The 13,503-nt window shown below is 46.4% G+C and overlaps 1 protein-coding gene across 6 annotated transcripts in view; it reads right to left on the reverse strand.

Moving 5' to 3' along the window:
• Positions 1 to 1,507: 1,507 nt before the first annotated feature.
• GABBR1 (gamma-aminobutyric acid type B receptor subunit 1) overlaps positions 1,508 to 13,503 on the reverse strand; it is a 30,917-nt gene continuing 18,921 nt past the window's right edge. For 2 of the 6 annotated variants that reach the window (XM_028508383.2, XM_036023726.1), the window contains 12 exons: positions 11,715 to 11,957; positions 11,040 to 11,103; positions 9,299 to 9,376; positions 7,861 to 8,011; positions 7,303 to 7,435; positions 5,968 to 6,084; positions 5,770 to 5,877; positions 5,275 to 5,368; positions 4,443 to 4,570; positions 3,732 to 3,860; positions 3,398 to 3,541; positions 1,508 to 2,823 (listed from right to left, as the gene is read on the reverse strand). In XM_028508383.2, the coding sequence (XP_028364184.1) occupies positions 2,650 to 2,823; positions 3,398 to 3,541; positions 3,732 to 3,860; positions 4,443 to 4,570; positions 5,275 to 5,368; positions 5,770 to 5,877; positions 5,968 to 6,084; positions 7,303 to 7,435; positions 7,861 to 8,011; positions 9,299 to 9,376; positions 11,040 to 11,103; positions 11,715 to 11,957 (1,563 nt within the window). In that variant the 3' untranslated portion in view covers positions 1,508 to 2,649. The remainder of the gene's footprint in view (positions 2,824 to 3,397; positions 3,542 to 3,731; positions 3,861 to 4,442; positions 4,571 to 5,274; positions 5,369 to 5,769; positions 5,878 to 5,967; positions 6,085 to 7,302; positions 7,436 to 7,860; positions 8,012 to 9,298; positions 9,377 to 11,039; positions 11,104 to 11,714; positions 11,958 to 13,503) is intronic. The other 4 variants (XM_036023728.1, XM_036023729.1, XM_036023727.1 and 1 more) reach the window with 3 other exon arrangements.

The following is a 13,503-nucleotide window of genomic DNA, read 5'->3' on the forward strand; positions in this document are numbered from 1 at the left end:
TTTCCTTCCCCCAAATCTAGATGCAGCCTTGTGACAGCCCAGACCATGGGGTTCCACATAAGTGATGCTATGTGACTTCCAAGGCTATGTCAGAGAAAAGAGATGGCTACAACCTGGCTGGATCTCTCCTTTCATCTTTCTCTCTCTCCGGACACTCACTTTTGGAACCTAGTCATCATGTCATGAGGAAACCCAGGCCACAGTGAAAGGCCACTGGAGGATCTCAGCTGATGGCTGATAGCTACCTGTACACCCTTCAGATGACTCCAGATGCCCCACAGTAACTGTGATAATGCTTGTTTTGGGTAACAGACAATAGGTAACAATACATACACCATGAATGCCAGCTGTAATCCTCATTAGTTGTGTGACCCTGGACAAGAGTCCTCCTCTCCCTGAGCCAGTTTCCTCGCCAGACAACAGGTAAGAACACACCTTCAGGGTGTGTCCTGGGTACCAGAGCTGATGATTACAAGATGCCCAAAAATCCTGGTTGCTCCAGCTATCTTCTTTATCTATTTTACCTGCTTACTGGCTTCACCTTCCGCCTTGAAAATGTACCTTCATGAAAGGCCATTCTGCTCACTGCTGTCAGCAACTTTACCAATCAAAACACGTTGACTGAAATGAAAAGATAAAACAGAGCATCAATGTGCTCACAAAATGCCAAAGTGACTAGGGTAGGGAGACAAGAGTCTGTCAGGGTAGAGCAGGGCCATGAAACACTGGCAGGCAGTCTCAAGTCCAGGACACTCTAAAGTCAGAAAGAGATCTGAAGCCTGAGGGTGACACAGGTAGGGCTGGTGACGCCAAGGGAGTCACTCCCCACAAGCCTGCTGAGTGGCAGTCTCACCACCGAGCAGAGATCCCCACCCACCAGGAGCTTCCGCTAACCCTGCCATGTGGCATGGTCTCACACTGCTGCCAACAAAGTGTCCAATTTGGCCTTGGCCACAACAGAAACTCCATCCTTTGTAATACACACTAGGCCTAAGTGCAAAGAAAGTTCAAAGTGGTAATTCTGATCTTTTAGGTCCTACCCAGGGCTGGTATATACAGCTCCTGCTGCTTCTGAAGGCAGCTAGCTGCTCATTGTCTATGCTGAAGGCTCATCTAGTCCATTGGCTTCCTTCCCCTTTGCTTGAGAATGTTCCATGGCTGGAAGAGGGGAACCTCACATTAAGTCCAAATGGTCCAAGGCAGATTATCAGAGTGGAAGACCTGGTCTAAGAGGTAATGACCATTGCTTTCATGGAACTACAGAAACTGACTCTGAAACAGGACAATGAAATGATATAGCCCACTCAACCCTTGAGCTCTTTTACAAAAATCACTTAAAAGAATCAGTGTGAAAGGGAAAGTTTGAGCTTCAGAAAAACCTGTCTCAGGGAGCATTTGAGATCTTGCTCCCTGGCATATGTTGTCATTTTGGCTCAAATAAACTTTATAAAAATTCTCAAAAAAAGAGAAATAAAGCAAAAGCACTTCTCCAAGAGAACACGAAGAATTATAAAAGTCCCAGGCAAATTTGTTTATTTTTTTCCAATAGCCATTTAATACTTTCTTTTTATTTGGATAGCAAATCCTTCCAAGATGCTACGAGTTCTTAGACAAAGACTTCTAAGTTTGGAAACACTCAGGGGCCAGCTCATCCACTACCTCCTAGCAATCATCATTTTGTTGTTCTTAGTTCCTAACAAGGAGAGTCCTCACATCTGTTCAGCTACATGCTCTGGGCTCCCAATACATGTCAATCACTGTGAGAGAACTCATTAAATAGCAATGACAGTGGCTAGCATTTACCCAGAATCTGCATGGTGGTGGTGGTGCTGGAAGATAATTATTGTCTTCAAAAATAAGAACTTAGAGAATACAGAATACAGAAGTTTTTGCATGTTGTAGAACCTAACACTCTGGTAGTCTGACTCCACATTTTTAACCACTAATGCCATCACTCAGCAATGGCAGCCCTGAGCATGTCCTGCTTTGTCCTGCTAAGTCCTCACAGGATCATTAAAACACCTCTTTATACACCTCCCCTTTCATGCCTTTCCAGTGCTATGAAGCCCTCCAAGTGTCTGTGGTTGGACTGAAGTCCACTGTTCCCAGTAAGGGACAGGTGCTAAGTCACACTGTTCACTGGTTTATTGAGATCCTTTCCCAAAAGATACCACAGTCTGAAACGGTTACCATCTCCTGCTCCATAGTCCCATCTATCCATGTCAACAGTCAGGGGTGCCTTCCTTTGCTCAAAATTTTCACCAACTATCCACTGGAAGCAGCTCCCAAATCTCCCCATATTTTCTCTCCTTTAATTGCCCCAGAAAAACATAAAACTCAAGGAAGCAATCTTGGGAGGTAGTGTACAGAAGGGAGAGGTGTGTGTATGAGGCTGCTAAGGAGCCAGTGAGTGAAAAGCTTCAAGGAGGTACCAACTAGATTACTAAGTAGTGACATAAAATCATATGGAGGAATAAAAGAGAAAAGGGTCTGGTTCTCAGAGCAATGGAGACCCAGAGAACCTCAGGAGTCACAGAGGGGCTCTATTTACAAGAGGTGGAATGGGGCAGTCTGTTCTTCCATCTGGGGATAGGGAGCCCTGCTTCTCCCTATCCCTCCCCCTACTGGCCTATCCTCCCCACAGACCCCTCACTTGTAAAGCAAATGGACTCGACTCCCATCACAGCTAAGCCGGTCAGGGAGCTCAGGGGGGCCCCTGGGTAGGACCCCAGGCCCTTCTGGGGGTGTCAGAGGTGGGCGCCGAGAGCGGAGCTGCTGCCGAGACTGGAGCTGATGGCGCAGTTCAGAGACTCGCTCCTCTTTCTGAAAGAAAAAAAAATAATTAGGAGATGGGGAGAAGGGGAAGTCATGAAAGGTGGGGGAGAGAAAGGGGGACAACAGAAAAAAATGGAGGTGGGGATATAGAAGTAGGTGGACAAAAGAAATTGAAATGAGAAATCCAGAAAGAACAAGAAAAGCCAAAAGAGCATTAATGGGAGTACCACTGAAGGAAAAGATCAGGGAAATAAAGGGAAAGAGAAAATGAGGAAGGGGGCAAAGGTTAGTGCACACTGCTTCCAACATCTCATACAGATTTGTGTCAACCCAGTTTGAATATGCCCTGCACTGTCACTGCACAGCCTGGGGCCCAGTGGACACCATGGACACCTGCCCATCCCCTTTCCTGGAGGGTATGTTCAACATTAGCTGCTGAAGGCTCACCACTGCCCAGCAGAACCCTCACCTCCTGACAAGGCCAACACTGGATCTTACCTGGCACAGAATCCTTGCTCCTTGCCCTATCCCTTCCCTTCCCTAGTCTGCTGCACTCATTCCCAGGCAGGTTTCTCTTGTGATGGGGCTTCCTGAACCCCTTCTGCACCCTGCATCAGCACACCTCAGCGATGATCTTTTCAAGTTCCCGGTTCTCCTTCTCCAACAGCCGGGACTTCTCCTCCTCATGGTTGTTGGTCGATGATCCTGTCTTCATGGTGTCCTGAGCCTCCGACTGCCATTCCCCTCGGGTAATCAGTCGACGCATCTGGGGAAGAATGTTTGGGGCATGGGAGGGCCAAGCAGGGACTGTGTTAGCAATAGACTGATGGTGGGTTAGAACTGGAAGGAATGAAAATAAGAGGAACAAGCTCAGCCCCAAACAGGGGGAAGGGAACAGGGGAGCAGAGTCCTGAGAAGAAGGGACGGGGAAGGTAGAAGCACACCCAGGAGCTTACCTTCGGCACAAAGAGCACAACCAGAGTGATGTAAGAGGAGAAGACGATGGCAAGAGAGGCAAAGGCGAAGGCTGCATCCTGCTGGCTGGACAGGATCATGGTGACAGGGGCAGTGATGAGGCACAGGACCTGGGGGCAGTGTGTTTGGGGAGTCTCAGCTCTGCAGGCTCAGACAAGGTCCAGGATTTTCTTTCCCCAGGAGAGAGTCTATGAGGTCAAGCTCCTGTTGAACTTTCCATTTGAAAAGGATCCAAATAGGATCATCCTCAACTCTAGCTTAAAAAGAATCACAAATAAACTGTCCGAAAGCAGTTCACAGCTCTAGGTCAACCCATCCCTCAGGGCAGGAGTGCCCGTGCTGTCTGGACACATACCCAGAGTCCTGAGGAGTCAATCTGGCAGGAACTCTCAATTCAGATTCCAGCCTGTGAACCCCAGACAAGTAATTTAACCTCTTTCTTTCTGCCTTCTCATCTATGTTGTGTGGACACTAATATCCACTTCACTGGGTAGTTGTGTGAGGATTAATAAAGTAGTGTCTGTGTGTGTTTTATAAACTATAAAGTACTTTACAAATCTGAAGGATTTAAAATCTCTTTAAGACCTCCATCCAACTGATCTAAGATCCAGTGCCTGATCCTTCCCATGCCACCCCATCTGGGTTGCTGTAGTCAGACGCTCGGGTCAATGCCAAGTGTCCAGGCAGCTCACCGCCACATTGTAGATGGCCATGCCCACAGCCCGGTGGTCATTGATCTTCTCAGTGGATACACTCTTCGTCTCATAAGCAAGAAAGATACCCAGTAGCAGCAGCAGCCCCTTGTAACCATAGAAAATGCCTGCAACAGCAGGAAAGGGTCACATAGGCAGCATGACCTCCATGGTCCCATTCACTCCCCATCCTCTCTATGCCAGTCACCCACCATGGATCCTTCTCATAGTTCCCCAATGAAAACGGAGCCTCCTCCCCAATCAAACCATCTGACCTAGCATACTCCTCCCTGTCCACTGCCCCCAGTGTCTACCCAGTTCACCCCCACCTCACCACTTCCTCCTGGGACTAGGAACCATGTCACACAGGAAGACGATAGTCAATAACGGCTGTTAGGCAGGCAAGGGCCTGGGCCACACAGTGCCTTCTCACCTTTAAGGTGGGAAGACAGCTTTTCAGACTGGGGACAGGTATACCATTTGTGATCACAGATCAGAGCAATTTTATAAAGGCTAGAAGGGACCTAAACCCATGCCCCTAGTCTTACTCTAGGGAGCTGTCTAGATGTAGACCTGTCAGGTCTGAAGATGAGAGTGAGGCTACTCCCACTGGTCTCTGCTTCTGCTGGACCCAACTTGCCTTATGCCTTCTTTAGGCTCTATCCTCCCTCCGGCAAAAGACCAACTGTCCCCTACTCTCAGAAAAGTTCAGTCCCATGACAGCAAAGGACATTCAAACTGCGTTCACCTCTTCCTCTTTTTCTAAAGATGTTTCTTCCTCCAAACCCACTGTCCTTGCCCCATCCCTCAGCCTGTCCCCCACATAACACACCAAGCCATGTATTCATTTTCTTGGAGCTGCAGTGCTCCAGCTGGGGCAGAATAGACACATCAATATCTTCCTTCGGTTCCTCCTTGGCAAAAGTCTAAGGGAGAAATAAGGCCACAGGAAAGATGGTTGTCATCCTCCCCTGTCCCCCCCACTTCTGCTCAGTCCCTGACTCCCAACTCGGCCCCCTTTCCTATGAGACCCCCAGGATGAGGCCAAGTTCCACTCTGGGCCAGAAAGCATTCACCTAAACACCTTAGGAATGCTTACTCCCCCTCTTTCCATGATGCTTGGAAAGTGTGCAAATCCTTCCCAGACCCCCCACCATTTCCATTCTTCAGATTAATCTAGAGGCCTCTGATGGAACTGCTTCTAAGGAGGAAAAACTCTGACATGCAGAAGGCAGAAAAGTACTCTCCTACAGAGGGGCTTTCCTCCTCAAGACCACATGCAGCCCTGAAGGCTGTGACTGCTCAGCCTTCTGACCCCAAGTGGTACCTCAATGGTCCGGTGCAAGGGGTCTACAATCTGCCAGATAGTGAGAGTGAGGACATCCATGCCCACCAGCAGGCCCACCGTGGTGTACAGCTTCCAGGGCTCCAGGGTCTGGGCAAACACAAAGTACAGGCACATAAGGGGAAGTCCACTAAGCTGACAGCCAAGGCACCAGGGGCTGAGGGATGGCAAACAGCTCACCTTCCTCCACTCCTTCTTCTCCTCCTTCTTTGTGAAGACCGTGTGGACCCACCAGATCTTGGTGAACATGGAGCCATAGCCCAGACTAAAGCCCAGACCCAGGAGCCAGAGGCGGGCCTAGGAAAGGAGAGAGGCAGGAGCAGAATAGGGCAGGGCTGCAGCAGGGGACAGATGACCATGCAGGCAAAAGGCAGCCAGCAGGGATAGTGGAAGAGGGGAATGCCCATAGGGGAAGGGCTCCCTACCTTCAACAGATTCTTCCCATCCATCTTCTACTTTGCCACCAAGTGATCTTGCTAAAACCTCCTGGTTTTAATAACCAGTCACTTCTGACCATTCCCCAGTGCCTAAAGGTTGCAGCCTAGAAATCTCAGAATATGGCAGGAGACTGTTTACAGCATGGTCTCACTCATCTTTCCAGGCTCAGCTCCCAGGCCCTTGCCTGCCCCACACTCTAGCCATGCTGCTTAACTGGCTCTCCTTTGGTCTGCTGTCTTTCGTGTCTTCGCTAGTCACATGATGTTCCTAGCTGACAAAATCCAGTGCATCCTTCAATATTTAAACATCACCTCTTCTTTAAGGTCTGCCCAAGCACTCCAAGCTGCTCTCTCATTTGCTCCCACAGCACTTTGCACAGATCCCTATTCAGACACCGGTCACACTGTACTGCAGCAAACTGTCTGCCTCCTCACTGCATTCTGGTCTCACTGGAAAGACACCACTCCTAATGACTGGAATGTGCATGTATGTGCAAATGCCCTGTGCAGAGAGTCATGAAGACAAGCAATGGGCAGAGGAAAGGGAAGTAGTAAGGTGGGCAGGGAAAACAGTGTGCGTTTCCTACCAGCATAACATAGAACCACACAAATACCACTGCTGAAACCAGCCTTTCCCCACAGCTGCATAATCTTTCACGTACCAAGAGTCCCATAGGGCCTCTCCCTGTGTAACAGTGGTCCCTTCCCCTCACTGTCCCAGCTGTCAATTCACATTTCTCCCTGCACCCTTCCCAAGGCCAACTAAGGCTCCCACAGGAAACCCAGTTCCTGTTCTCAGTCCCCACACCAAAGACAAGCCATCACTGTTTCTTTGTTCAGACCCCTTCCTTCATCTTCAATACCCTCTCTTCTTCTTGGCAAAGCATGCCATGGCAACCTGGGAACCAACAAGTGAGCTACAGAATGAAAAGTGTCTGGAGGCACAGAAGGATAGGGCAGAGACCGAGACAGATCAGAGCAGTGACATTAGAAGGAAAGGCAGGGAACTAGACAGCACAGGAGGTGCTCCTGAGTGGTGTGTCAGCCAAAGTCTGCATGGTATCTGTGCCCCCCTCACCTGGCAGATGAAGGGAAACTGGTTTCTTCCAATGTGGTAACCATCCAGCCCGAGGGGGAAGACAGCAGCTAATGCCAGCGAGCAGCCCACAGCTGTCAGGTTATTCAGGTTGGGCTGTGAGTTCTGGATATAACTAGGGCAGAGGCAGGAAGGGAGGGAGAGAGAGAAGAGCAGAATCACCCCCTTCTGAAGGGAGGCTCAGCTCTCCAAATGCCACAGACAAAGGAAGACAGGCCTGGAGCAGGAGGCAGAGCCTTGAGAGAAAGATGACTGGTCAGGGGCTATGCATGGACTTACAGAGCGCTTCCCTTCACAAACATTTTATCTGGAGCCCTGCACTGTGTTGCCTGCACAGTTAGCTGCTTTGAAGCAGTGATGGGAGTTCTAGTTGGTTTCCCCCCTTTCGTGCTCAGTGATCATTAAGAAAGCAGTAGGACAGTGTAAAAACCTCAATGATATATGGCTTAGAAGTTACACAGGTTTGATTCTCACTCCCTTCAATGATCATTATCTTGGAGAGGCAGAAAGGACAAGAAAATCACCAGAAGATACACTTACCGGACATGGGAGTTGTAGATGTTAAAGGACAGACAGACAACAGCTAGGACAATGCCCAGGCTGGAGAGAACCGAGACGGAGATAAAGAGTTTCTGTGACAGGAAGCGGAACGTCTTGATGACCAGGGTCTGGTCAGCAGGGGGGGACCCTCCTATGGCATAGGGGGAGGGGGAGAAAGGGAAAGAAAAGGAAGGGGGATGAAAGAATGAAGGTGGGATAGGGGGAAGGCAATGGACAGAGCCGCTGGTGGACACTCAGTTCTTTGGCTGTGAGGACAGGAGACCTAAGTGCCCTGAGCAGTGCTGCTGCGGGTGCAAACCTCTCAAGGGACAATGAGAGAAGCGATCGGAAAATGGAGTACATGTCTGAACTAGAGGCTGACAAAGGCTGAGATGTGTCACCAAAGTTATAGTCTTTTTTTGTTATTGTTTGTTTTTTGTTTTTCTTGCAGGAAAGGAAAATGGGAATGGAAATAAGGGGAGAGCTGAGAAAATGATGAGGTTTCTTATGACTTAAATCAAAAGCTGCAAAAAAACTTAATGATTGTAAAATCATAAAGCTAAAGAGCCCCCAAGTATCTAGTCTGCCCTCCTAACTTTAGGAAAAGAAGAAACAAAAACTAATCTATGATTTTTAACTCTGACAGGCTGGTATTCCCAAAGGTGTTTTTCAGTTATTACCAAGCACTAAGAGGAAGCTTAAATTTGTGAGTTTGCAGAGCGGGGTGGGGGGGGGGGTAGTTTTTAATTTGGTTAGCTTGGGGAAAAGTGTAAGTGTAATTTAGGCCATGCAGCATTTATAGCTGTACAGAACACTGCCCTACATTCAAATTATAAAACATTTCAGAATTCCAGCAGGGATGGGAGCTACTAGACTCCAACTGGGCAGGTGAGTGGCAGGGGTCTCCCATGGTTGTGCCTCCCTCCATTCTTCAAATGTCAAGCCTTTATTTTACCAGGAAGACCTTCCTTTTGCCTACTGTTAGTATCTTTCCCATTTCCTATTATTTTAGCCCACCAAGCAAAGAAATATTGGTTACTTTCCCCTTTTATAATGCACATTTTAGTAGAAGACGATTTCTATCCTTCCTATAGTTTAAGCAATTGTTTTCTTCAGAGATAAAGAGGCAACTGAAGCCTGACATATCAAGGCACCAGAACATCTGGGACACCCAATGGAGTTTCCCTTTCCCACCCTGCCTCTGACCCACTGCTTTTAATAGTGAATGCTACCAACTGTCTATTCTGTTTCCAAATACACCAGTCTCCCCTACCCGCGTCTTGGAGATTCTATTTCCTTTCTCTGAACCCCAGCTCCTGGTCCATTCTCTGGAGCATTTCAACTTAATGGCAGCTACCACCCCACCTGCATTCAAATGCATGACCCTTTCCATGATTGTACAGAGGGGATGAAAGGAAATAAAATAGGATCTACTTACCAATCCACTTATCTGTTTTGGACCAGGAAAGATCATCCTTGGTGCTGTCATAGTAGCCAATCTTTTTGTAGCTGCCACCTGGACAGATGACAATAAAAAGAGTGACCACAGGTTGAAGATCAGATCATGGGCATTTCCCAACTTTCTACTTTCCTAATGTAGCTTTCTATGGTTGTATCTGATTTTCTCTTCACCTGAGCCCCTGAAAGATAACTTGCAAGGATCTGAGGGGTCACATGAATAAGTAACCTGACTTAAAAGCAGCGTAAAGTGGGTCCCACAAGTCAATCTTATACATGTAAAGTTGTTCAGCAAAGAAGGTTCCACCATGTGTCTGCCACTCATTCCACTGCCCCACGCCTCTCTTAGCAAAATGTCTCACTTTGATTCTAGTTTTAAAGCTTTAAACATTTGTTTATTCTCCCTCTCATGATAGATAGAATCACAGAATTATTTTCCCAGTGGCTTTCCTTTTAATTTTATAAATTTATTTTATGTTGGTTGGCTTGGGTTTTAATTCCTTAAGTAAGTTGTACCTGCCCCTTAAAGAGTCACAAAGTAAAATTCAGTCACTCCTAAGATTTCTGTTCTAAAACTGTCCCAGTTACCCTGACTTTTCCATCAAAAGTCAACTCACATCCCTTTCACCATGGCTGAAGTCCATTCCCTCTTGTCTGAGATACAAAAGGGAACTGAGAGATTGTGGGAGGTAGGAGGAAGAAAGAAACTTTTCATAGGAAGCCAAGAAACAGCTCTCTTGACCGTGCTATGAAGGTGAATGTGGTGGAGTTGAAAAATTAACTCACAGTTTTTCAAATACATAATTGTGCTACGTTATAAGAAAATACAACCTAGAAAGGCAAACTGCACATACTGAAGAAATATTCAGAATGGTTACTCACATAGCAAGAAAATTCTATAAATTCTCTTTAAAAATAGTAGGTTTCCTAGATTCAACTTTCCTTGAGTCCATGGGTATGCAAGGGAGAGGTCATTAACCCCGCAACCCAAGCTACCAAAAGGAAATTTCTTCAATTAAAATCAAAGCCAGGCTCTGGCTGGTGTGGCTCAGTGAATTGAGAGCTGGCCTGCGAACCAGAGTCACCAGTTTGATTCCCAGTTGGGGCACACACTTGGGTTGTGGGCCAGGTCCTCAGTTGGGGGCACATGAGAAGCAACCACACACTGATGTTTCTCTACCTCCCTTCCTCTCTCTCTAAAAAAATTAAATAAATAAAATATTTTTAAAAATAAAGCCAGCCCTGGCTGGCGTGATTCAGTGGATTGAATGCTGCCCTGCAAGCCAGTTCAATTCCCAGGCAGGGCACATGCCTCAGTTGTGGACCAAGTCCCCAGGGGACCTAGGGGGCATGCAAAAGACAGTCACACGTTGATGTTTCTCTCCCTCTATTTTTCCCTCCCTTCCCCTTTCTCTAAATATAAACAAAATCTTTTTAAAAAAATCAAAGCCAATGGAGACACAGAGGCTGTTTGCAAAGTGCATGCCACTTTTCAAGAACACAACCACTGCTGCTCAAAGAAATCTACCCATATATGAGTTGTTTTTACTGTTTATTATTATTATTAAAGATTGATGAACACAGTCAAAAGAGGAAGGCAGGAGGTGGAGAGGCACTCAGGCTGACTTGTGATACCATCTGGTGTCCTAGACCAGCTCCAGCTGCTCCCCATGCCCCCACCCTATGGTCCCCATGTCCCCAACTTATGGCCCTGTGCTCACCCTGGAGTTGCTCAATAAGTGTCCATGCCATCCGAGAGCCACTGGCATCAAACACCACATGGCCCTGAGGGAGAAGAACATGAGCAGGAAGGCAAAGAGGACAAAGGCAAGAGTGAAAGAGAACATCAAAGACTCTTTGAATCCTTAGGTTTTTTTATGTTAATTGAGCTTCAGAATGAATTCTATTTATGGCATTTGCCTGCATATAGGACATACCCCAGATACTCATACCCTAGATTTCAGAATCGCTATTCTTTAGAAAAACTTCACCCATGAGATAGATAGGAATGGGATAAATCCCCAGGTAGAGGGAGCACCAGGAGACCTGGCTTATGGCTGTGTGACCTGAGCAAGTCACCAAATCCCTCTAGATGCTAATTTCCCCACTTTAAAAGAAATAAGGAGATGATCTGTTTCCTCTTTCAAAATCCTATGATTCTTATGTGACTCATCAATGTCTGGACTGAAAAGAAATGAGGGATGGGACTGAAAGAAATAGAACAGACCCCTTTTCGCCTTCTAATCCCTGGTGGATTTTCAGGTTTGGGGGTCCCTACTTCCTTGGTCTGACACTGATTATTAGGAGGTAACAGATAGAGAACACACGATTCCAGGAGAGGGTATCTCTCTCTCAGTGGGAGGACAGAAGAGTGTGAAGAAGTCCCTGGAACTCACAGAGACACCCTCAAAGGATGAGGAGTTCATTGCCCGGTAGATTTGGTCAGTAATGGTCTGGTTGTTGTAGTTGAAGTCTTCCAGGCGCACACCTGAGCGGCCATCCCCTCCAGATGTCTTGTTCAGAGCCAGTGCCAAGGCCCAGATAGCATCATAAGCCAGGGGTGCCTCCTGGAAGCCACCTGTCTCCTCAGGGTGTCTTTTTAGTCGCTTGGTCAGTTTCTCCACAAACTCCTGGGATGTCTGAGGAGGAAAGAATTAGAGTGTGATAGGGAATGGGTGGTGGCATATGATTCTGGTTCTGACATTATGACTTGACTAGATGGTTTAAGTTCATGTTGTCATGTCGAGCACATGTACATGTACATCTTTAACTATGACCATACCCAAGTGTCTGTCTTATATCAGAAGCTATACTAGATCAGAGCAGAGATTAGTTGGGTCCAATGGTCTTAGTGTGCATAGCAGCTAGCTCAGAACTGCAGAGTTGTTAAAGAATAGACACTTTGCATAATAAATGGCAAAAGATAAAAAGTAGAGATAGAGAAAAGCAAGAGAATGGATATTCCCACGGAGAGCTGTAACACTGTGCTCTCATTCAGACCTTCCCAACGGAACTGACCTAGGACCAAACAGCTCCTCCAATTCTGAACGATCTCAGAAAAGGTGGCACCACACCTTTTTCATCTACTTGTCAGCCTGGAAGATTTTTCTTTAGTGTTTTGACTTTTCATCCTCATGTGCTTTCAGGTCACTGACTCTTAGATAGTTTTGAGAAGACTGAGTACTGTGGAAATAACCTTAACATTTTTAAAGCCTGTTATTCAATTCCTACTCACAACGCTTGCTCCCAACCCTAAACCTTATTTTTCCAAGAAAGCTAAATAGAATGACAGCTCCTTTAACTCTGTCATGAAATAGGTTGACAGATCTGAATTTCTATACTTGGTAGTAACCTTACTTAGCTAAATGACCATAGGCAAATTGCTTTAAGTTTTTCAAAATGTCTTCCATAATATAGAAAATCACACCTGCCCTTCCTTACACCCCAGAAACCACACACAGAAAGGCTCAGTAGCCACCTCATGGCAAGGCACAAGTAAGACACAGGCACTACACCCTCTATTTAGATTTGGAATATATTAACATACACACACTCTATAAAGAAATGACGAGACAAATGAAGAACAGGTAAAAATATCCATTCCCCATGCCCTGCTCATTTTTCTTTCTATTCAACTTTCTGGAGACACAAAGGAGTGGAAAATGCAAAGGACAGGCAGTTGTGGTGCAGCGGAAACAGCCTGGGCTTTCAAAACAGATAGGCCTGTACTTTATTATCCTTAAGGACAGGATCAGGTTCTGGTCCTCTCCTTAGCCTCAGAACTGAGCATTATGCTCAGTTGATAATGGATATCCATTGAATTAGGGCAGTGAAAATACTCTATATGATACTATAATGATGGATATAAATATGTGTACATATACACACAGATACACACACACATACACATATATGGTCTGTACAGAAGGTATCCAGCCATGTAATATGAATAGAGACATTAATTGAACAAGATACAAGACACATTGTACATAGGACAATGACACCTCAGTCCCCTTCAAAGTAGGCACCTTGGGACTTCCCACAGTTTTTCCAATTGTCATTAGCTGTCAGGTTATATTTTCCTGAATCTCATCAACAATCTGAAATCTCTTCTCTTTCAAAGGTTTTAATTTTGGGGAAAGCCAGAAGTTACAGGGTACCACATTTGGGCTCTAGGGGTGCTGA

The sequence above is a fragment of the Phyllostomus discolor genome, chromosome 4, assembly GCF_004126475.2.
Source record: "Phyllostomus discolor isolate MPI-MPIP mPhyDis1 chromosome 4, mPhyDis1.pri.v3, whole genome shotgun sequence".
In the NCBI taxonomy this organism is placed as follows: domain Eukaryota; kingdom Metazoa; phylum Chordata; class Mammalia; order Chiroptera; family Phyllostomidae; genus Phyllostomus; species Phyllostomus discolor.